The following is a 26,529-nucleotide window of genomic DNA, read 5'->3' on the forward strand; positions in this document are numbered from 1 at the left end:
TTTTGTTCACAGACAGCTATATGTTTATGATCTATCCAATCTCTCTCACACTATACAGTCCAGCAAATTTTTTTTAGACTGCACTTTCAAGAGTGGGGGATTGGGGTGTAGATTAATGATAATGCAGGGATTCGAAACCTTAGTCAGAGCTATCTCTTTATCTTAATGCATCATTATATCAGTCGTGACAATTTACTACTAGCACACAGGTTCGCTATTTTTTTGGAGAGATAGTGCATTGACAGATATCAGATCAGCATGTTTACAAGTTATTTATTATAACTGAGAAATGCATATACAGTCTAAACATCAAATAGATATAAGTACACTTTCCTAGTTTTTCTAAATTTTGATTCTATGCTTTTATAGAATTTAAACATTGCACTAATGCAAATTGAAGGATGCTCTCAGATAGTTCGAGGTTGACCTTCTGACATATTCTACACTATTAAAATAATAACTCATTACATATATTCACACAGTTATTTACAGATCTTCTTTCACAAACAGTTCTTTATACTCGATGAACGTTCCATTAGGATGTCCCGTTCTTCTGTCCTGTTTAGAACGTTACTCCTATTCTTCAGGATGTTGAAGCAGTGAATTTCATCCTTTGAGATGGCCTCTCTTTTGGTTTCTGGCTACAGGTGCTGGTAGTTGCAGGGAAGAGTATGCACTGAGAACCTGGGAACCCCTTTTCCTACTCATGGGCTCTTAAATATCTTTCGATTTCCTTTGTCTTTCACCTCCACATGTTATGTGCTCCCCATCATGCATGTCGACATCACTTTCACGCACTTTTTCTGAAGTCTTTGTTCTTGGTGCTCTCTGACCTTCGCAAGTCAGTGTGACTTTTCCCTTCAGGAACTTCCGTTTGTTCTTAATTAATCCAGACAACCCTTTTTGATCAGCACAAAGAAAGAGAACTTTATTTTGTGCTGATCACAATTGTTTACAAGCAATATCAAAACCTTACATATGTATTATAAATTAATATCACATATACACTTTATATCAATTTTATATTACATTTTACGTATTTTTTCTGATTTAAGACCCCTGTAAAACTGTAAGCATGATAAGTTATAGAATTACAATCATGAGAGATTTTGCAATTTATTAGTCAGTTTTGACATCTCTTCTGCCCTCTTCACAAATGTCCCAATCAATGACATAATTCTTCTTTTATAGGGCAAATTCTGTCTGAATATCATGGCACTCTTTGTCCATGTACTACATTCTGACTATTTTGTGTGGCAAAATACTTTTTACCTGCAAAAAGAAGGCACAGCCATGGTTTCACCATAATCCCCCCCCCCCAATTATTGACTTTTATATGATAGCTGTTGAGCAACATGCTCTGATTCCTTTACTAGAGCCCAAAGTCTAGCTTAGATACATTGACGACGTTTTTGTTATCTGTTCCCATGGTGGGCAGACATTAGGCGGCTGAGGAAAGTTTCTAAACAAACAACACAAATGCATATAATTCACAATTGAAATTGAAAGTCAGAACACACTTCCCTTTTCTTGATACACTCGTCACATGTATTCCTTCCAGCAGTCTTTCCTTCACCGTTTACAGTAAGCCTACACATACATATGAACTCTTACTACCACCCAACACAAAAACTAGGTGCTTTTTAGTGTGTCATTAATACACTAAAAAACAGGGCTTTAAAGATTTGCTCCAGTGAGCAAGCACTTAAAAATGAATTAAAAATTTTAAGCATTACATTCCTGAAAAATGGCTACAGCAAAAATACTATAAACAAAATTTTTCACAACTTCTTCTTTCACTACACGTTATTCCCACTATGCAGGGTCCGTGTGTTACTTAGATGTGACTTCTTGTTAGTACTACTCCCAACCGACCTGTCGCCTGGTCTGCCGCTGGGGGGGGGGGGTATATATTTTTGACTGTAGAGGCATATGTTCATGGGGCCGGTTTGCCTGCTTGCTGGATGAAAAACGCCAGATAAACTGGCAGGAAAAAACCCTACTGCCCGTGCCCAAGACCGGCTAACTTGGCTATGCCTGAGGAAGATCCTTAAATTCCTTACATCTACGACGGGAATCGAACCTGGGACACTCCTTCCCCAGGCATATGGTTGCGAAGCGCAAAGCCACTAGGCTAACCGCGCAGACCACAAAATTCTTCACAACACTTCACTTAAAAAAATAAATAAACTAGGTTAAAATAAAAGTGTAGCCATTCCACGCATTAAAGAGATATAGATAAAATCAACAGAATATTACAGAAATACAACCTTAATGCCACCTTTAAACCTCCTGCAAAATTAAAGAACTTATTCAACTCATCCAAGGATCCACTTCCTCCACTTGCCCACCCTAGAGTATGCCATATTCATTGCATCTGTAATTTGTCCTATATAGGTGATACAAGATGCACAAATCCTGTCCAAAAGAAGGAACATAAACTTCACATTAAATTTAATAACTATGGTAAATCTGGCATTTCTGATCATGTCCTGAATACTCTACATAGAATTGACTGGAAAGATACCTGTTTACATCACATTAAAAACATGGTATGAGCGTAAATTTAAAGAGTCCTGTGAAATTCTTATCAGCCACCCTAATCTTAACAACAATGGTATTCTAAGAGTTGATTATAATTAGGATTGCAGTTATCTAGGATCTTAGCTTTAATACAACAAACACTTATGTTAAATTATTGATTAGGCCACCAATTTTTTACTGTATTATAAGTATTTATATAAATTTGTTCTTTTATGATATCAGGGGCGCGCCAGTAGTGTCCGGCGCCTGTGTGCAAAACTTTAGTTGGCACCCTATTCCCCTCAATAAAAAAATCACTTTAAAAAAAAACGTTTTTTTAAAGTATTTCCTCCACTTTGGCACCTTTACTATCCTGGCACCTGTGTGCGTCGCACACATTGCACATATGGCCGGCACACCCCTGTATGATATTATAAATAGAAGATTCATGTATTGTTTTTTTCACTAGAGGTCAGGCCAGTATGTAATACAGCTTGTCTGTGTGTGTGTGTGCAGTATATGTGCATACTCCAAGTGTATACTTTAAATTGAAATGCCATGAAATTAATTATTCCTAACATGGTTGTAGTCTCCATAATTTACTGAAATGAATGATGATCACCATAACACTAAAGGAAATATTTTAATATGTTTCGAGTATTGATGCCATCTGTTCATTTCCCGTAATTTTTCTCAGAATATTATATATATTTTTTATATCTGACCCACACACAAAAAGTTGCAAGGCCTATAGCATATCAGTGTCGTGTGTGGGCTAGAGGATGAGAAGAAAGGAGGAATCGGTTCACTTTTTTTTTGAACAGCTGAAGGGTGTATTCGTTGGGGAAGACAAAGAAGCTGGTTGGGCAAGTTTCAAACCGGCTATAAATGGGTGTCAGTTAACAGCAGGTATTGTTTGTATGAAAACGGATGAATGATACAGCCAATTCAGTCAGAGCATTGTCCATAGAATATCTGTATAACAGGTAAGGCTGAATGTTTACAGGAGGAATTAAAGTGAATCCTTGAGAAAGAGATCATTAACTGGATTGCCCTCTTTTGTATATCTATGGTCTCCAGTCTTTCATTAACTGTTTTATTTCCAATCCACTTCTTGGATGCATAAGTTAAAATTGGTTTGAACATGGTTTTGAATACAGCTAGTTTAGTGTATTGACTAGCTGCATATATTCCAGATGCAACTAATGTTTTTGTTCCTGTTTACTTTTGTAGTCTTTGAGAGACTTGACTGTATTTATTTAGGAATATAATATCATTGGCATAATGCCAATCTTTCTTTTATAAAATATGATCCATATAGACTAATGAATTACGGCAGATATCCCTTGTCTCACATCTGATTTTACATCAGACCATATTTACCTGCCTTCTTCAATTCCAACTGCTGAATTATAACTTATACTGTGTATTACTCAAAATGGCATCCCATTTATTTCATTTAATTGTATTAATCTGAACAACTTTTCTATTTGGCCTGAACCCAGCTTGTTCTTCACCAAATTTCCCTTCTGCAATTTTTCTTAGCTGCTTCTCAAGTATGCTTGTGTAAATCTTGTTTGAAATACTAAACAGGGATATTACTTTGTAACTCTCACTTTTAGTTTTATTATCTTTTTTATGAATGGTTACAAGCTCTACTGCAATCGTTTGGAATTTGACCTTTTGATTAGGCCTTCTGAATTATACGGTGCAATCACTATAATAAAACTTTTAAAATATTTCTGGTTGAATGTCATCCATTCCTACTGCCAAAGTTCCACATTTTGGAATTTTATCTCAAGTATTGATATGTACTCCTGATCGCATTCCTCTTGAATATTTCTTGTTTCATTTAACAATTTTTCAAAGTATCTACTCTAGACATATAGAATATCCAGGTTGTCTTAATGATCTCTCCCTTTATAGTACTCTTTCCTCCATTTCTAAGCTTTTTCAATAGCCTCCAGAACATTTTGCCACCTTCCTGATATCTATGAAATTCTACCCATTCTACCATATTCTAATTTTTCCCTTCTCTGTATTCTCTCATCATGTACTGATTTACTTAATTAAAAGAAACACACGTATTAACCACAGTGAAAATTATTTAATTGTAAATATTTCATCTTAAGTATCTTAGGACATCATCAGTACAGTAGTTTTAAACAATAATAGGAATAACATACAGTTAGGGTACATGATTACAATAGAATCTCATTAAACATTCATAACGTGCTACAGCAGTAAAAAAAAAAAAAAAAAATTAATTATTTAACACAATTTTGCATGACAATTTCCCATACTTCAGGAATAGTAAGAACGTCGTTGCGGTTTAAGTTTGGTCTGTGTAGTAGGGCTTCAGAACTTTCTTTGTATAAACGTTCATGTTTATATAAAGATCTATGTAAAAGTTTAGACTTTTCCCAATGGATCCTATGGTTTGGATTTTCAATTCCATGTTGAGAGAGGCCAAATTTCTGCGGTTTAAAAAGACGAATGTGGTCTTGATGTTCCGAGATGCATTTCTGAACAGACCTACCTATCTGTCCAAAGTAAGATAACTTGCATGAGCATGGAATCTCATAAATGCCAGGCAACATCAAAGGTGAGAATTTGTCCTTAGGAGAAGGTAACAAGTTATAAATTTGGTTGATAGGTTTGTAAGTAGTGGCAAAATTGTATTTCTTCATAATTTTAGAAAGACGTTCCGAGATGCCTTTAACGTAAGGTATGGGAATCCTATGGACTTCTTCCTGTCTGGTTTGATGCGTGGAGAAGTGACTACTGATGATTTTTTGAGTTGTTTTAGGATTATATCCATTTAGGATGGCTGTATTTTTGATTACTTCTAATTCCTGGTTTAAAGATTCTTCAGAGGAGCAGAATTTGTGTGCTCTGGAAACTAGTGATTTAATAATGCCAGATTTCTGAGATGGATGATGAGCAGAAGAATTGTGAATGTAGCGACCTGAGAATGTAGGCTTGCGAAAGACAGACGTGGCGATGGAACCGTCTTCTTTTCCTTGGATGTGTAAATCCAAAAAGGAGATACCCTGTGGAGATTCTTTTTCTAACGTAAAGTTGATGCGATGATGAAGAAGGTTAATTTTATCTAGAAACAGTTGTAATTCATGTTCAGGATGATCCCAGACCGCAAATACGTCGTCTATATATCTTAACCAAATTTTTGGTTTTTCCCCGCCCTCACATAGGCCACTCAGGTTCTTCAATCAAAAATTCTACTGAGTTTCACACAAAAATTAAAGACATTCAACTATCAAAAACTGACTTGTTAATCAGCTTCGACATTGTCTCCCTCTTCACAAACATTCCCCATAAAGAAACAATAGAATTACTAACTCAAAAATTTCCGTCTGATATAGTTGAATTGTTCAAGTTTGTTTTTGCATCAGGTTACTTCACCTGGAAAGGTCAAATTTACAAGCAAGAAGAAGGAACAGCAATGGGATCTCCTTTATCACCAAACGTAGCAAACTTGTTTCTAGAACACCTTGAGAAAAAAAATATTCACTTTTGAACCCAAACCAAAAATTTGGTTAAGATATGTCGACGACGTATTTGCTCCCCCCCCCCCCCAAAAAAAAAGAAAAAAGAAAAAACACTAGAAAAATTTCCAAAAATCTTTTCTTGATTAAAATTCTTTTTTTTTTTTTTTTAATTTATGTTGTGTCGTGTCTTCTATTTCTATGCTACTTATGAATTAGTGGTCACATAAGGTGAGAATACCCTATAGCGCTCGGGAATTCTGGCTGCTGTGAACGCAAAGCGAATGAAGTAGTGCTCAGGTGCTACTTCGTTTGCCCGAACCGGGCCAGGGGAGGTCACAGGTATCGTGTATTGTTTGCAGTCACTGCAGATGCTCAGTCATAGCTTGTATGCAATGCGTAGTGTGTATTCTCAAATCGTCTACTCAACTCCCCCCCCAAGATTAAATCTTGAGTGCACCACTGTATGGCACTGTGGTACGTCTATAAATCATATGCCAGTTCCACTACTTTTTTTTTAATACTTCTTACATTGATTGCCCTATTTTGAATTCTGTTGATGCTGAGTTGGAGTTTGTTCTAGCAGCTGACTTTTTCACTATTCACCTTGGTTCCCTGATGAAAATAGCACGTGCTTTATACAACTGGGCAATGGCACAACTAGCATGAAATTCTTTGTTTTAGTTCAGGCAAACATAGAATACAGTTTGGTTGGCTAAATCTCAAATTCCCAGCCCGTCTCTCCTTTGTTGCATATCCAGTGGATACCTATTAATAGGGTGCACCACAAAAATCCGAGGATTGGGCTTGGGTCAAAAGCCCCTGTTATCCAAGACCTTTATCAAAAATGGTCTCCATTTCAAAGAAAAAATCTCAGAACTTTGTCAGAAATTTTTGCAGTTTGGGTAGTCCTCTTTCTTCCAACTTGCAAATTACTTTATGAAATTATTTGAACAACCTACTTCAATATCTATCTTAGACCTTCAGTACGATAGATATTTGGATGATATCTTTTCAATATGGCAGGTTTCTGTATCTGAACTTCGAGACCTCACAAAGATTAATAGTGTTTGTCCTCAGATGAGAACCTTCAGTTTTCTGTCTTCAGAAAGAAAACCTACACCAAACTTTATATCCATACTCTCATATTACCATCCTAGGTGCTAGAGGTTTAATTGAACTCTTAGATTGTTTTAAATTATTTAAAAGAGGAAACTGTATATCAAGTTTTGTGGCTGGACTTATTGTTTGGATAAAATGTATAGTCATTTCATTGTTAGCCTAAGGTCAGGTGGACTCAACCAAATACTTGTGTTCTTTTCATGGTATTTAAAAAATAATAATAAAGGCATCCAAACAGAAAAACTACAAGAAAAATAAAGTTAATATTATTATTCAGAACAGCAACACAGAATAAATTCATTAAAAAATTTGATAGCTAAAATGTGAATGCACTCTGCATATGGTGTTTCTGTAAAAAGTTCTTATTTATGTCATTTGCTATAATCAAATTGATAGGTGGGGAGGGGGATTACATTTTTAGAGTATAACTGCAGAGCATTTTTGTTTAACCAAAGTGGGAAGCATTATTGCATAAAAGTGACACCAAAAACCTGGATCAGAAATAAGATGAAAATTATCTTCAGTTATTATTTATTGATTTAGTGAGGCAGATGTGGGCTAATTTTATCTCTAAATTGTGCATATACTCCAGCCATTATGTTTTGTTGGAGAAGAGGAGAACCTTTTTAACCTCTGTATGAGATCAGTTATAGTATTTTGGGGAAGACAGAGTGTTTTAGGCTGTTCCAAAGAACAGAAGGGGGGGGAGATAGAATGAAAAGAGGAGGAAGAGAGGTTGGTTCAGTAAATTTGGAGCTGGATTGCTAATGGATGTTGTTTCAATTTTGAAAGAAAGTGAGAAGAATGATAGTGACCTGTTTATCAGAGAACTGTATGAAGAAGTACATGTATGAGATACATAAAGCAGAAACAATATCAGTGAGAGAGGGATTGGAGTGTTCATCTGGCACAAACATATCTCAGCTACAGTTACTGAAGCTGTCAAAAAATTCTGTGTACTTTTCAATTCAAGGCACTACCTCTCACTTGTACAACTGTACAAATTTCGAATTTGTGCAATCATGGAATAATGCTTACACGTTTGGGAGTAGTGCAGCAAAATCCTCTCTAAAATTGCTTGATGCTATTCAGAAGAAGGTGATCTGGTTTCTTCTGAATAGCATCAAGCAATTTTAGAAAGGATTTTGCTGCAATACTCCCAAACGTGTAAGCATTATTCCATGATTGCACAAATTCGAAATTTGTACAGTTGTACAAGTGAGAGGTAGTGCCTTGAATTGAAAAGTACACAGAATTTTTTGACTGCTTCAGTAACTGTGGCTGAGATATGTTTGTGCCAGGAAAGGTGCTGAAAGTGTAGGTCACCCTCAAGAACAGAAACATTATCAGATTTAAATATCTGGACATTGTAAGAGTTAGGGACAATATGAGATCTGTTTTATGAGAAATTAGAATTGTGCTTTAGTAGCATTGAAGTTTACAAAGTTGTCCTCATTCCATTGAAATATACCAAGATCAAACTTTACAGCATCGATTATGGTAGATCTTGCTAATAATCAAGCAATGCAGAGTTTTTAAATAAACAAGTCAGTTAGAGAAGGTCATTTATGTACAGGAGGAAAAGAGTAGATGAAACTAGTCATGGATCAGCCAATCACAGATGAGGTGGCATGTTGTATCTGTTTTGCAAAAGGAGAAAAACCTGCTGCTTCAATAAAGGGACAATTAATGGTTCTCCAGGTATCTCCTCCCTCCCCTCCTCCAAAAAAAATCCTGGGGAAATGAGTGCTTACATATTTTTCCAAATACGTCAGTGTACTGCTTCTCTCTCTCAACTATTATTACCTAAATACACAAATTAACCTGTAGTTGTAGAATTTGCTCTAGAATTTGCTGGAAATTACACGTAATTTCCTTTTGCAAATATGCTACTTTGTCTTCTTTCTTATGACACTTCACTGCTTACTGCTTTCACACATCTGATGGATCTGTAATAAATAATTAAATTTGATCATACCTAAATTAAAACTTCAGTTCACTTTTCCTAATTACAAATAAGTTGAAACATTCAAAGAATACTGAGAATTAAGAATTCTTAATAATATTAAAAATATTAAGCATGCCAAGTATAAACTTTTTATTATCAAAATAATCACTTACTATCAATGCCAGATTAACTTCATATCATTGCAAGTGCAAGATATTGATAATGTTCTCTAATTGTTTCAGGGAATAATTGTAAAAGTTATTGCCAAAAAACTTGGTGACAAGTATTATAAAAAGAAAGGAGTGATTGAGGTAAGTTTTTCATCTTTCAAATATTATAATTTTTTTTTCCTTTGATATTTTTCTCAAGAGAAACAAGAATGTATTACATCAAATTCTGATGTCTTCAACTCTCTGGCAGGATCTATTCAATCACTCTCTTAGATATTCTCTTTTTGCTTTATGCCTTTTCTGTATGTATTTTCATGAGTGCTATTCTGCTGAACTGACATCATTCCTTCACTTACCTGTAAGTGTAAAAAACACATGAGCAGCTCCAGGTCAATCCATTTTATCTGACTTCAAACTTACCAAAGCAACTTCTTAGTGTCTTCTCTGAAACCTTCCTTGCGCTGTATTGCCACAAGCACTACCAACTCCTCTGGGTGCGCTATATGTTTTGCAACCTTTTGTGCCTGGAGTAAATATATATAAATTTAAACAGTATAAACTGAATTTCTACTAATAAGAAATAACTGAAATCTCGAGTAGCACCAGTATGATTGAATAACTTCTTAGGGGAACTATTCCTATAAAGACATCTCATGTCTTGAGTGATATCTTGCTCTGTAAGGTATGTTAAAGATGTTACATTAAAAGAAGAATACTATTTCCATATTAAGATTTCCACAGATGTTGCATTTGCTCATGTCAGTTTTCTGGTAAAATAACCACTCACAATAGGAATGAAAATAATTTACTAACTGAATTAATTATTTACATGCTAACATTTTGCCAACTTAAACTAGCACTATTTAGACACTTGAAAGGCATGCTCAGCAAAGACCAAATGAAATAACCTTGAGAATAATTACAGCATGTGCTTGAAACTGTAGGTGAGAGTTGCATTCCATGTGGCAATCCTCTGTAATAATAATAAGTCATCTGTCACCATAGCAAAAACACCATTATAACAAATTCAGTACTGCGATAAAAACTACAGAAAAGTCTTAACCAACCTGTGTTAAGGCTTAAGTGCAGGGAGAAACTCATGTTAGGGGCTTAATGGAGCGAAATAGCACTGAGAAGGATTCAAAATATTACCATATTTTTCAATAGATAATGCACACCCCCAACATTTTCATCTCTCCTTTTGATGTATAGATAGCATGCATGCGCCAACTACCGGTAGAGTTAGGAAGTACACACAGAGGAATTCTTTAAAAGCACGTGTGTTGCTAGTAGCAGTGGTCAATTATTCCATACATCCTGTTTTAAAATACTTCATAAAGTAAATCATCATTATTTGTTTATATTTTGTTATTAGATCTGAATTACCCATGGAAGATAGAAGTACTTCTCGGAGAAAATCCTACACAGCGCAGTTCAAGCTTGGAGTGGTAGAAGTAGCAAAGGAAAAAGGGAATCGTGAAGCTGGTAGATTGTTCAGTGTTGGAGAAAGTAGTGTTCGTGATTGGCGAAAGGCTGAAATGTATGTAAACAGTCCTGAAATGTTTACATACGAGGAAATGTGCTATGAGGTTTCGAAAGTGCTTGTGGCCAATCATAGGAAAAAAAACTGTTTGATTGGGTTGTTGGTGAAAGAGCTAAAGGTATGAGAATATCTACTGTCTGTGTGTTGCAGGAATCAAAAAGAATCGTGCAAAACGATAATATAAAGGATTTCAATGCCATCTTGGGTTTTTAGATTTATGAAGAGAAATAATTTAAGTGTGTGCTCCTCCACTAGTGTTGGATAAAATTTGCTGTGCGACTGGGAAGCGTAAGTAGCTAAATTTCATTTGTTTCTGAGAGAAACTTGTGTGGGGTTGATGCTTGTCACTTTGGGAATATGGATGAGGTTCCCGTAAGTTTTGACATGCCTAGTTCTAGGACTGTGAATCTGAAGGGAGCAAAAGAGGTTTCAGTTGCTACAACAGGGCACGAAAGGTCTAATTTTGCTGTGGTTCTTTGCATAACTAGAAATGGTTTCATTAAAGCACAAGAGAATGCAGTGATGTCTGGTGACAATGATTATGAAGCTGAAGAAATACCAAACGAAATTTTTAATGCAATTGATTCTTTCAATATTGAGTCTGATGAAGAATTTTTTGGATTTGAATGGGGTAATGTTCAATAAATATTAAGTAATACTTCTACCTTAGTTTTGTTATTATATTTGATTTACCTCTCATACCTTTCTAATGTATACCATGCATGTTCATTTTTAACGAATTTAGACTTTTTTTGTATAGATAACGTGCGCATTATCTATCGAAAAATTTAATTCTTCCAATCTTTCTTCTCACTAACATATCATGAGGGGAGTATTTGTAACACACACAAAGGCAACACAAAACTAAGTGAAATGGACGAAAGACTAGTCCTAGCTAGGTGGAGCACCTGTGTGAGGGCACCTCAGTGACCTCCAGAATCTATGCAAAGATAGCAGTGTATCATCACTAAAGCTGATAAGAGGAGTGCTACTGTTATTCTTAATACTTTACAATAGAAAATTCTCAGAGACTGCTCCAACTACAGACCATTAGATTACAATCTCACTGAATCTCAGATCCAAAAATTGAAAAGTTTGCTCAAAAAAGTTTCTTCTTTGCCCAAAGGGAAATACATAATTAATTACTTCTCTTGTGAACCGTTCAAAAGTAAACTGTAATCAGAAATATCATGTCGTTAACAACCAACAAAACTTGTTAACAACCTCAGCTATGCAGATGATACAGTATTAATAGACTCATCTTTAGCCAAGGCATAAAAACACTTTGACAAACTATGCCAGGCTGCATAAATATTTGGATTGCATTACAGAACACAACCAGCCTTTAGAAAAAGTAGAAGACCTCCAATACTCAGGCTTAATATAAATAATAGTGTAAATGACATATTATTAAGAAAATATAAACTCTCAATCAACACAGGAATCTAAAAAATATATCGAAATCGCCTCTCATTACCTTGGAAGCAAAAATTAGGCTTGACAAAGCAACCTGTCAGGCTATCTTGTATCGTGGAGAAACATGGGATGGTTCCCCCCCCCCCCAAAAAAAGCAATAAAAACCATTAATAGCTTTAATGCAACCTGCTTAAGACTGTTACTTGAGTTACTCTTAGAAGGATCATATTCGTAATTCCACTATTGAACTATTGAAGAGGCAAACAAAAAATCCTTAATTGAAACCCAATGCAGACATCAACTTGATTGACTTGAACATCAACTGAGACATCCCTCTTCTCCATAATTTGACATCTTATTTTTATACTCCCCTCCCTAAAATGGACAAAGACAGAGAAGAAGAAGACCAACTAAACAATTCTGGCAGTATATTAACCACCTTATCAGCACAAATTCTCTCTCCATGAGAAATAACCCAATTTGCTCAAAACAGGGATGAATGCTTATCCCGTACTCAAGTTTACGAGTGGTTTAAGCAATTTCAAAGTTGTCTTGAGACGTTTGAGGACGATGAAAAGCCAGGCCATCCAAAAACTGAACTGAGTGAAGTAAACATCCAAAAAGTGTGCGATTTCATCAAAGAAAACCCGAAATCGTCCGTGAGATTGATTGATTGAAGATGAATTGGGGATTCCAAAATCATCTGTGCACAAGATTTTGACCGAGAGTTTGGGCCTTCGTAAATTGAATTCACGATTTGTTCCCCATGAGTTGACTGACAACCAAAAAATGTATCTAATTGAACAATGCAAGGACCTCATTAAAACTGCTCATAAGGACTCAAACTTTCTTGAAACGATCGTTACTGGTGATGAAACATGGTGTTTTGAGTATATGAACCCGAAACAAAGCACCAGAGTGCTGAGTGGAGACCACCAGAAGAGGGGCATTTGAAAAAAAGTTGCTTGGAGAAGTCAAAAGTAAAGACAATGCTGATTTGTTTCTATGATTCCAAGGGCGTTATCCACAAAGAATTTGTTCCACCTGGCAAAACGGTCAGTGGTGAGTTTTATCTCGAAGTTTTGAAGTGATTGATAGCGAGAATTCGTCACGTATGGCATGCTATAAGCAAAATTTAAAAAGTAACATTTTGGAACAAAACCAAAATGTTACACAAAAGTTACTTTCTTCTGGAAAGACTCTACAAAGAAAGCTGTGAAGCACACATTCACAACCCGAACCTGAACCAAAGCGATTGCCTTAAACTTTCTCAGTTTGGGGAAGTTATATTAACTAATATTCACCATTCATTGTGTTCCTTAATTGTAATTAAATTTTGATTATATTTAAAAATAATTAACTAAATTAATTTGTAATTTATTTTGAATATCTATTAATGCAGATGGAGCTATTCTCCTGCAGCCTATAGTGCACATAATATCATGTGTTTTCAATTAAATTGTTCTTTTTTAGAGTTTTCCTACAACTGTATTGACGATGGCTATGAAACTCAGCTGAAAATTTTACAAATAAAAATATTAAACATAAGTGATCCTGGTATTAATATTTTATGATGAATTCTTCTGCTTGCTTGCTTCTCAATTTTTAGATGAATAATAATATTTTAGCCTTTCTAGACACCTTGCTAACATGCTTACCCAATGGTAACTTGTTGTTTTCAGTATACAGGAAGCCTACCCACAAAGACAGATACATTCACAAACTTTCTCATCCCTTCTGAATCCTCACTTACATCAGAACTTAACCACATACACTACACCTTCTTATCTAATGGCTACAGTTCTCACAATGTTTTAAAAAAAAAAAAAAAAAAAAAAAAAAAAAAATCAATCCTTGATCTTCTCTTCAGAAAGATTTTAGTAATGCTATTGTCATCCCTTATGTCTGAAGCACTTCAGAAAAAATAGCCAGAATCATAAAGAAATACAATCTCTGTGCCTGGAGTATAAAGTGCCCTGTTCTTGCAAGTTGGCCTATTATGGGCAGACAGGAAGATCAGCCAACATCTGATGGAAGAACACAAGAAAAAAATACATCTGCAATCATGACTGGTCAATCAGGCATTGCAGACCGTGCTCTAGATATGGCTCATAGAATCAGTTGGAAAAAGACTACCATGCTCCATTGCAGTAAATTTACAAGAGAAAGACTATTTTGGGGAATTTGCAGCTACTCTCTTAAATCAACCTAATTTAAATAAACATGGCTGCATTAAACTTCCCAAAATATTGGAAACAATAATACTTTGAATCCCAGTTTACATCCTAGACTGCCAGCAGGTATTCCATGTTTATCCTCACACCATTTATCTGCACATGTTCTCTGACAGTATCCTCCAAACACTGCTGAAAGTAACTTTGGCAGGATTAGTATTAGTGTAAGGGAAAAAATTGGAGTAGTTTATTGACATTTACAAAGTTAGCAGTGATGCAGATCTGCAGTACGTGGGTGTGTATAAGACTAGTTGTCAGAAAATAAAAGCATTGAGTTTTTATGAAAGTAGTAATTGCAACAGCTACAGACAGTGAAAATATTAGACATATCTTGACAGAAATATTTAGTTGCCTGTTAGATGGCATCCAACATTTTTTCTTTACTTTATTTAAGCATGGTCAGATGCCATGATGTTTTGCACTGATGCAAGGTGTTGTGTCAATTTGAATCAATAACTGAGTATAGTTGCAATGCAAGTATGGGATTGCCTTATGGCGTGAAATATAATAGGGACTTCTTGGACCGTATGGTAACCATGAAGGCCCATAAGGAATCCCGAAACAGCTAAATTTGGACTGGCAAAGACTGCATCGGTGGAAGTGGTGGTTCCTCAGAAGAACAAAGAATAGAGATTCCTTCAGGGCTATATGAGACAGATTTTGTTTGTTATATATGTATTTCTTCCTTGAAACTACCTGGAAACCCACCATATACACTGATGTCCAAAAGCTAAGGATGAACTACATTTTTATCTATATATGAAAAAATTTTCATAACTACAGCCAAATGTGGACATAAATATATTGCCAGCAAATATTTATAGTATATTATGCAAAAAATGTGTTATGAATTTCATACAAATTAAATTACAATACATTTTTGGCAAAAGTTACAGATTTCCTAAGGGCATAGTTAATGAATTAATGTGCAGTGCTTACAGAAAACTATGCAGAGAGACATTTCCATATGGAATATGTCCACCCTGAACTGCATTGAGCTCTCTCTCACACATCATCATCCCTTTCAAGAACATTCTTGCAATGGTAAGCAGCACCACTTTCACACCTGATCAAGTGTCATCTAGAATCAGAGGAAAGACTAAAATGATTCATCTGCAAATAGTACATTAGCCCATTGGTGTCTCATCCAATTTTTATGGATACAACACCACTGAAAACATGCTCCATGATGAGTTGCGGATAAAAGGATGTAGACTACAGGCCTTTTGATTGTTTTAACTGTTGACTTTTGATTGTAATTCAGATCACAGCCTATTAGTAGCCTTGACAGGAATAAAATTAAAGTTAACAAAAAAAAAAAAAAATAGTAATAAAAACTTAAAAATAAACTGGTATGATAAACAGGCTAAATATGCATACGAAACAGATAATGAATTTAAAGAATTATTTCATAGTGAATACGAGGAATTGAAAAATAACGGCAGCAAAGCAAGGTGTAATAATGAAAACTTGAAATGATTTCAAGAAAATAATGCTCAAAACATCGGAAGACTTAATTCCTCTAGAGAACAAGGTAAAAAAGAAAAGAATGTATGACTGATGAAATTATGGATTTAATTTAAAAAAAAAATTAAAGTGAGAATATTATGGATCCATCCATATTTTATAGCCAGATAATAGAAAAAACTTTAAAAAGTTTCAACATTTACCAGAGAACTTATGAGAATGTAACCTTTGACACTGGAGTTGCCTTGGTTTTCACTACTTAGAAGACACAAGCTCTGCTTTCATGTGATCACTTTTTATTAGTGTTTAAATTTAGTTTCATTGGCTTGACAGCTGTTTCTGACTGTTAGTTTCTCATCAGAGACTGAGCAGAACATTAAAGAGAACAAAAATTCTGTTTAATACCAAAAAGTTAAATTCATAAGTAAGCTCTCAGTAGGTACCTAATCAGTTACTAAAGTAGAATCAAAAGGCTTCAGTTTGGCATACATAAGATATTAAAATGGAGAATATTATGGATCTATCCATATTTTATAGTCTTTTAAGTAGTGCAAACCAAGGCAACTATGATAACAGAGGTTATATTCTCATAAGCTCTGGTAAATTTTGCAACTTTTTTTAAGGTTCTTTTTATATTTGGCTATAAAATATGAATGGATCCATAATATCTTCCATTTTAATAATACTTTTCCAAATTGAAGTCTTTGGGCTGTATACTTTACAAATAAAAAATAAAAGAGAAAAGTAAAAATCTAAGTAAATATAGGAAATTAAATAATGAAATAACTCAAAATGTAAGGAGGCAAAGGAAATATGATTGAATGCAAGTGTCAAGAAACTGAAGACCTAGATGGTTGTGATGATATTACCAATACAATAAGATAAAAGAATTTACAGGGGAAAAAAAAAAAAAGAACAAACAACTCAAATTATTAAAAAAAAAAAAAAAGATTTGAAGAGTCAGACATCCTAGACAACACAGTACTAATCGCTGAGAATGAAGAATATCTTCAAAAAATAGTTAATAAAATAATAGAGAGCTGTGATAAATTTGGACTGAAAATAAGTACACAGAAAACAAAAAAACAGTGATAAACACAGCAAAGTGATGGATAAAAACCTCAACATAACCTTAAAAGGCCACCCCAGAACAAGTAGATTATTTATATATGTCTTAAAATTTTTTCTTAGAATAATAATGGATATATGTCAAAATCAGGACAGAATGGATTTAGAAGTGGAAAAAGCACATGTGGTGCAATACTAAACCTCAGAATGATATGAAAAAGATCGTCAGTTGCTGATCCTTTTTATTTAAAGAGAATGCATGGGAACTGGAAGTGCCTCTGACTAAGCTCTTTAATTTAAGTGTCAACTCCTCTGGTAGAGTTCCAAGAGATTGGAAGTAGGGCAAAAAAATTCATTTGCATGAGGGAAGATCTAAATCTGTGGCAGCAAATTATAGACCAATCAATATCTCAGGCGGTAAAAGTATACTAGAAAAAGTTGGTCAAAAAAGAGAATTCAGGAATGGGTGGATAAGACTATGATACTGTATGAGGGGGCAGCATGCTTTAGTAATCTACTTACTTTTTGTAATAGAGTGACAGCTGAGTTGGATAAAGGGAATGGCTACACAATGATACTGCTGGATTTTGCAAAGGTGTTTTGACAGGATACCACATAGAACTCTATTACACAAACTGCAACAAATGGGGATGGATATGAAACTGGTGATATGGATGAAAAGGTGACTAATGGACAAATAACAAAAAATAGTATATGGAGGAGAAGAATCCAGAAGAAGGCAAGTGACTAGTGGTTTGCTGCAGGAAGCATGGACCTATGCTTGGACCATTGCTGTTCATTTTCTACATAAATGATATAGGAAATAATTTGAAGGGAGATATTCATTTGTTTGCTGTTAGTTAATCAAAGTGATGTAGTGAGTTTGCAGGCTGATTTAAATAGGCATAGGAATGGGAAACCATAATGGATGTCAATTTAATGCAGAAAAGTGTAAAGTTATGCATTTTGTGACACAGAGATTACAAGCCATGTACAACATTGAGGAAACTGCACTCCATGAAGTTGATGAAGCCAGGGATTTAGGCATAGTAGTAGATAGAGAGTTGAAGTTTAGAGGCCATATTGCTAAAGTAGTCAGGATAGTTCATAGGATTACTTGGTTATGGAAGAACACACCAACAAGTGGAGATAAAGGAGAGCAAACCAACCAACCAACCAAACAAAAAAAGACAATTACTGAATGAAATTGGGAAGAGGTAAATGATATTTTTAAGACATGTTAAGAGGATGACTAACCAACATGATCATTAAAGGAAAACTACAAGTAGAAAGAGACCAACCAAGATATCACTATATGAAGGTCATTTAAAAGGACAGGCAAATGTACCATACAAATAATTACAGATGCACAAGATAGGAATAAGTGGAGGGCCATGGCACCAGATTGGAGATGGCACTTGAATGAATAGACAGTTGTAGAATATGATTTATTTATTTTTATTTTATTTTTTTGTGAAATTTGAATCCACTTGTTCATTACAATATAAGTCTCCTTCTAGCTTATTGAACTCTAAAATTCTTTGTTGCAAGTGTTTAGCTCTTTTACCAATAAAAGTTTCACATACTTCACACATGAAAAAAAGCTTAAACAAGTTCATGTGAGGAGATAGTAACTCGCTTGCAGTGGTAAACAACATGCCCTCCCTAACAGCCACTATACTGCAGAGGCAATAAAAACAAGTACTTTTATTATGCCAGTGAATAAGGTATGAGGAGTCTGTGTAATATATTTCTCAACAAATAGTGCAATTAGAGACAACTGGGATAAAAACACACTAATTAATGAATCACATGTCCCCTCATACAGAAACTATGCTGTATAGACTGAAACAAAACCATATGTTGCAAGGGCAAACACAGTATCTAACTAAAAACTATTGTTATTAATTAGATTGTGTGAGTTCGATTTCCCAAGGCAGCAATAAAATTCAACCGAACGTGTTAAAATTCGTAAAAGTGTTAAAACTAAATAATATATATATATATATATATATATATATATATATATATATATAATGAATGCTATGGCAGTTTCACATATGGAATTTGGTTGAAGAGAGTTAGCATTTCAACTCAATTGTCAGCTATGCTTTTATCTTTCGGTTGTGCGATCTTTTGTTAATACCGCACCAATCATATGCATGTTTTAATAACCTGCCTTTGCTGTCTGTTTCGTGTTAGGCTTAATTACCTTAAAGGGAGAAAAGTCACAAAAGAGAAAAATGTTCCTGGTCTGGGGATTCCCTTATTCAGGTAATATTCACTAATTTCATGTTATCAGTCTGTGGTGTGCCAGTATCGGTAAGTGGTAATATTATTTGATCTATTCTATGTTAAAAATTTTAACCCTGAGATGGATAAGTGGCTGATAAAAAAATATAAAAAAATTCCCTCAAACAATCAGAAGAAGCAGAAACAGACTCAAAAAAAGACAGTATTTCATATTTTACCAGAACAGCCTGCATCGTCTTCAGAACCAATGCTAAGAGGTAAAAAATGTAATATATGCATTTGATTTTTGCAATATTCGCTGTGTATGTTTTGTATTGAATATAAATACAATAAATATTATAATAATATATCTCCCTATTACGATTTTTTTTTTTTGAGGTGGGTCGTGAAATATTTTAATTTTTGCAAAGGGGGCCCTGACATCCAGAAGTTTGGGAAGCACTGTGCTAGAGGATGGAGTTTGTCCTTAGGAGATCAAAGTTGCTAATTTGACCATTCAAAAGGTGAGTGGCTAATGTGTCAAGAAAAGGCAAACAGTTATTTGATTTTTTTTAATGTGAAGTAAATTTTGGAGTGTTGGCTGTTGAGGTAACTTCCAAAAGCATCCAAAGTGTTTTCCCATGGGCCATATGGCAAATGCATCATCAACAAAGCATAATCACACTAGGGGTTTGAAAGTAACTGTGATAACTGCATTCTTTGTTCTTAAAGTATTTCATGTAAAAGAATGTTAAAGGGGCAAGGAAGAGGGGAAATCTGTTTTGCAATACCATTAATCTGTTTGTAGATTTTTCTCGCTAAGTAAAATAACCTGCATACATAGTAAATTTGAATAATTCAGAGATATCAGGAGGAAAGTTGGCTTTATTAAATCAAGAGTATCATCTGTTAATGGTACATTAGTAAATAATGTCAATAATGTAAACAGTGTTTTGATATCAGAAACTGATATCAAAACTAACCATAATGTTTGAATTTTAAAGAATGTGATAACGTACTAGTGATTTTAAATAGACAGAACTTTTTTTCTTTTTTTTTTTTTATAAAAGCAGAGGAGTTAAAAGTGAGAGGGGAAGTGACTTAGCTAACTGTTGAGCAAGCTGTAGGTGCAACTGTTTATAAATTGGACTTTCTATACTATGTCGAAAGTTTTTTCACTTGGTTATACTATAAATTAAAGATGCCAAGAAATTATATTCTTGGTTTAATCCTTTATCCAAGTGTAAGTAAATAAAGTTTGTGTTTGAATTATTGGAATACTAAGGCAGTTGATGTGAAGTCATTAGCCTCTATATACAAGTAGCCCAGCCATGAAGATATTTTATGCACAAAATTTGTTTGCCTACACTCAGATAAAGGACCAAGAATATATTTTATTGTCATCTTTATGTTTATACTTTGAACTATAGGGCATAGGGGAGTGTTGGATTTATTGCTTTTAGGTATCCCATAAATATGCTGGGGGGGGGGGACAAGTTTTAATTTGATAATGATTTCTTTGAGTCAAAAGTAACTTCTTTCAATAATTTACAAACTTTTCTTTTGATACATGAGTGGGATCATGATCTATGATTTGGTAAGTAGAATTGTCATTTAGGAGAATCCTGCTTTTGCAATTCTCTTGATTTATAACAAGAGAATTACAAAAGAACAATTACAAAATTATATATATTTGTATATAACTATTTTTAAGGCAGCTATTTCTCTCTGTGGTATATTGTTTTTTGGTGGTTTAGTTTGGTTAGGACACTGGATTTGTCTAAACATGTCTTGCTCTGAAGATGTTTGTTTCAAATCAAGTTAAACATCATTTTATAATTTGTTATCTCTGGTAATCAGTGTTCCAAGCGCACTCCTTGATTCTATATACTTCAAATATTCAGTTTTATCCTTTTTGAGCAGAACTTCTGATTTTTATGAATCCAATTGGAGGCCTGAAGTGGCTTGAAAAAGTTCCATATTTGGTATCTAGAGCACTGTATAAAAATAAATAACTACAAAAAAATATATAAAGTTGATAAAAATGGGGGGAAAAAAATCCCTAGCCCATCCACAGTACAAATGTACTATAAGTTTACTGACCACACAAAAAAAAAAAAAAAATAGGATGAGTGAAAGGGCATCTTTGCCTTTCTTCAATTTTATTTTAATAGCAAGAAGTTCAGATATAATTCCATTAGTCAGTATACCATCTTCAGCAGTCAGTGTTGTAAATTTTGACTAAATTTATTATCTTATGGTGTATTCTAATTTCATTTATGTGCATTTAATGGGTATTTGCTGAAATATAAGAATTCACTAAAATTTAATACTATAATATTTTGGACTTAGTTGAAAATAATTTTGTGTATTTATTTAGTGTTAGGATTCTGTCCTTTTTTCTGAGTTTTTTTTTTTTTTTTTTTTTTTTTAGGAAGTCACTGACTTATATGTTGGCATTGTAAAGATGCTTGATTCTGGTGATACCTTAAAATTAGATCAAGCTCATCTGGAAACTGTGATTCCAGCACTAGGAAAAGCTGTATGTGTTGTTAACGGAGCTTATAGAGGATCAACTGCCACTTTAGTTGATATTAATCCTGAACAATTCTGCGCAACAATAAAAATTGCATCTGTAAGTATAAATATCTGAGGCAGAAACATTTTTCCACCTCAAACATTTTATTATATCAAATTTACCTGTTTGTATACTTAATATTGACACATGCTGTAGAATTGGAAATTAAAAGCATTTTGTTTATTTTTGTAACTAGAAACCATAACAGATTGGAATTCCTATATTTATATACACCTTTGTGGCAAGTTTTGTGTTTGTGCAAATTTCTTTCTGTCATCATTTTCTGCAGTATATCCTTATGGGATGATAATATGATACATTTAACACAATTAATATTTCATTACTAGTTTTCAAGCACCAGTTTACTTTTTCTTATTTGTCTATTACAATGGGCAATATGAATTTGCACAAATTTACATGGAGAGAAGAGGCTAGGAATAAGAAAAGTCTCATTCACTATGTTATTGTTGATAGTGATGTTTTCTCCCTGGTGCAGGACACCAGAGTGTACACAGAGGATTTGAAATTGGAAGTGATCACTATTTAGTCTTGAGCAGGATAAAACTGAATTTCATATTGAAAAGAAGAGCATGTAAGAAAGTTTTAAAGTGAATAAAAGTTGAGCAGCTCTCAGATATGAACTGTAGACTAAAATACAGAAAGATTATTGAAAAGAAAATGAAAGAGTTTGAGAACAGGAATCAAACCTTGGAGATTCAGTAACAAACACTGAAGAAAACATCATTGATTGATTCTGCCAGAGAGGCATGTGGTGAGGTTGTGTGCAAGGATAAAAAAATCAGAACTCCCTGGTGGACACAGGAAGTTAAAGAGGCAGTGAAGGAAAAGAAAAAAGCATATCAAAAGTTCCTGGCAAATAAGTCAGCTTTTACTCTTACAGAATACAGAGACAAATGTAAGAAAGCTAAACAGTGTGTAAAACTAGCTAAACAAAAGTCATGGGAGGACTTTGGCAAGAATATAGAAAATAAATATCAAGAAGGTGGCAAAATATTCTGGAGGTTGTTGAAGAAGCTTAGGAATGGAGGAAAGAGTGCTATAAAAGGAGTTAGAGATGATAAAGGTGACATGAAAACAGGAGAAAAAGATATCCTTGAAGTATGGAGTAATTACTTTGAAAAACTGCTAAATGAAACAAGCAGTGATGACAGCACAGTGATAAAAAACACTGACCAGGCATGCAGGCAGGAATACATATCCATACTTGAAGTAGAAAAAGCCATCAAAGGCTTGAAATGTGAAAAGGCAGCAGGAGTAGATGATATTCGACCAGAAATGCTGAAGTATGGTGGTATAAAAGTCTTACAGTGGCTGCACTGCATAGTTCAGAAAGCCTGGACAGAGGGACGAATTCCCGATGATTGGAGTAGAGCTCTCATAGTACCCATATATAAAAAGGGAAATAAAACTTAATGTAAGAATTACAGAGGTATTTCCCTACTGAGTGTTCCTGGCAAGATTTATGCAAGTATACTTGAGAAACGGTTGAGAAGAATTGTGGAAGAAAAGCTTGGTGAAGAACAAGCTGAGTTCAGGCCAACTTGAGGCTGTCAGGATCAGATCTTCACTTTACGACAAATAGTCGAGAAAGCATGGGAATATAACAAAGATCTGTATTTAAGTTTTGTCGATTTGGAAAAGGCATATGACAAGGTGCCAAGAGAGAAGCTATTCAATATGCTGCAGTTATATGGTGTCAATGGGGCATTATATCAAGCAATACTTAGTCTTTATTTGAGTTGTAGGTCAGCAGTTAGAATTGAAGGAAGTACAGGAAGATGGTTTAATGTTAAATCTGGTGTCAGACAAGGATGTACATTATCCCCTCTGTTATTCATTTTCTATATGGATCACATTATGAAGGAATGTGGTATTAAACCTGATATCAAAATTGGAGATGTTAATATCAGCTCTTTACTTTATGCAGATGATGTTATACTTCTAAATAAATCCGCTACAAGTCTGCAAGATTCTCTGACTAAATTGAATAGCTGTTGTAATAGGTATGGTATGAAGGTCAGCAATAAAAAGACAAAGACAATGAAAATAGGCAAAATCATTGAAAATGTCAAGTGTGTTGTAAATGGAGAACCTGTGGAACAAGTAAAACATTTCAGTTACTTAGGCATGATTTTTACTGAAGATGGTAAACTAAATATAGAAATAGACAATAGAATCAGCAAAACTGGTATGGTGGGAAGTCAATTGAATAAATTCATATGGAATAAGAAAGAAATTAGTCGGAACACTAAATTAGCTGTATACAAGACTGTGTTCAAACCACTTTTAACTTATGGATCTGAGAGCTGGGTCAGAAGTAAAACGCTTGACCAAAGACTAGAGACCACAGATATGAGAGTCCTGAGAAAGATTAGAGGCATGAACAGATGGCATCAATGGCAATATCATATTAAAAATGAAGATATTAGGAAAGAACTTGACATTGTCAGCATCCAGGAATGCGTTAGCAGAGCTAATCTCAGGTGGTATGGTCACTTAAATAGAATGGGAGAGGAAAGATTAGCAAAACAAGTGTTCTCTGCCCGGTTGGCAGGAAAACGACCCAGAGGAAGACCAAGATATAGGTGGATTGATACGGTACAAAGTGTCTTAAACGATAGAAATATAAGATCTGATAATGTTGGAGTCTTGACAAGTAACAGACTGATTTGGAGGAAAATTGTAGATAGGAAGTTAGTAATGATGTAATTTTCTCATGTAGTACTGTCATATCCTGTACACCCCTTGAGGGTACATGGCAGGAATTTGATGATGATGATGATGACTCAAATAAGGTGAGTTCTTTTGTATTTTAGTGTGTAGAATTTAAAAATGGAACGTGTTTTTTTTTTCTAGCACACTGGGATCCTTGTTATAAATATGTCATAAATTATTAAAAAAACATTTTAGTTATACAAATCCAATACACATATAGTATAAAGAAAATTTATGAAATTTAAATTTTCCATCATAAAAGAAATTTAGTGAGATGAATGAAATTGTTTGTGATGGGAAGAAGTTAGTTTACAAAATCCAGTTCTATATTTATTATTTTTATTCCTAGGTTGGGAAAGACATTGAGAAGACAACTTGTGTCATTTATACATTAAACATGTATAGATGTGTGCACAAAACAATTGCTGAAGACCTTTTAATTTAAGGTACGAATAATTTGGAAATTTAGCAGAGAGTTCTGACTGCTTGTTCCAAACTATTTGAATTTTACAGTTTGAACCACACACACACACACACACACAAACAGCACAATCCCAGTTAGAATGGGATTGTGCTGTCAACTAGTGGTCAATGGAGGTCAGTCAATATGTGAGAAGACATTTTGTGTAAAGCTTCCTTTAGATCTTTTTAGTTGTTGAAAAAAAAAAGTATAGAATAGACCTGTACTTATTTGCAACAGTGTGGCAACAAAAATATAAAAATAAAAGAAGTAATCAAAATGAAGAAGAAGAAGAAAAAAAGTGTATGTACCCCCCCCCCCCTAAAGACTGTCATGTATCCCTGGGGATATGTGTACTACACTTTGGAAACACTGATCCACACCATTAAAAGTTTTTTCATTTTGGCAATGAGATTATCATGTTTACAGATAACTATAGTATTAATCAATGTAGCACTTTTCACTTCACAACTTTTATCTTTGTTTAAAACAATTGTAATGACAGTAATGCGAAGAAGTGTAGACTGTAGCCCTCAGTGTTCAATACACCAACATCACTAAAGTTAACAATTTTAATATTAGTATTGAATGTTATCTGCCATAACAACAATAAAATAAAATAATAGTTATAAGCACCTCATATTTCACAGTGAAACACCAAAACATAAAAGAGGTGTAGCGAGTAGTGATGTCGTAAACAAACAGTTCACAAAAACTGCATATTGGTTGATTCACGGGAGTGTCTTATAACTGGGCATTGGTCATAATTGAAAAGTGCCATATGAGCAGATCATCATAAAGCGAAGCATTGTAAAGCAGGGTATTACCATAGTTATTCACTCAGCCAGCATAACTAGATAATCTCTGGATTTGATTGTTGTGATAATAAATCACATCATGCACGAATGCATATTTCAAAATATGCCTTTTTTATTATCTGAAATCATTTTCTTATATGCTTCCGATCCTCCTCTTGTGCTGTTTGTATGGTTTCTAGTGTCTAGAGAAATAGTCTCTAGACTGAGACTATTTCTCTATCATTATTTGAAATGCAGAATGTTAGGTGTTGTTAGAGAAATGTATATATATCTATTTTAATTTGTGCGATATCTTATAGGGTCTGCTGAAAGGAAGAATTGTCAGTGGGGTCCAGTATGAAGATATATGTAAATTACATAAATCCTCCTGATTCCAGTTATCAGTTGTCATTATGTAAGCTAATATATATGTAAAATTTTGTACAAAATAAAAATTTTATTACAAATATTGTTTTAAATACGCTGTATGATTTTTATTTACTTATTCATTCATTTATTTTATTTTATTTTACATATCTGTTCTTAAAATCCCATCCTCAATATTATTCTTTCTTGCCTTTTGTACATTCATATTCCATTACCATTTATCATATAGCTTAGAACCTCATCGTCATCAAATTCCTGATATGTACCCTCAAGGGATGTACAGAATATGATAGTACTACATGAAAAACTTACATCCTTACTAACTTCCTATTTACAATTTTT

At 34.2% G+C, this 26,529-nt stretch overlaps 1 protein-coding gene across 2 annotated transcripts in view; it reads left to right on the forward strand.

Moving 5' to 3' along the window:
• kin17 (kin17 DNA and RNA binding protein) overlaps positions 1–26,279 on the forward strand; it is a 155,827-nt gene extending 129,548 nt beyond the window's left edge. For both annotated transcript variants that reach the window (XM_090390976.1, XM_090390977.1), the window contains exons 10-12: positions 9,342–9,410; positions 21,664–21,864; positions 26,121–26,279. In XM_090390976.1, coding sequence (XP_090247102.1) covers positions 9,342–9,410; positions 21,664–21,864; positions 26,121–26,192 — 342 coding nt within the window. In that variant the 3' untranslated portion in view covers positions 26,193–26,279. The remainder of the gene's footprint in view (positions 1–9,341; positions 9,411–21,663; positions 21,865–26,120) is intronic.
• Positions 26,280–26,529: the final 250 nt, after the last annotated feature.

This window comes from Typopeltis vanoorti, chromosome 1 (assembly GCF_054136105.1).
Source record: "Typopeltis vanoorti isolate ZY-2024b chromosome 1, IOZ_Tvanoo_1.0, whole genome shotgun sequence".
NCBI classification, from domain to species: domain Eukaryota; kingdom Metazoa; phylum Arthropoda; class Arachnida; order Uropygi; family Thelyphonidae; genus Typopeltis; species Typopeltis vanoorti.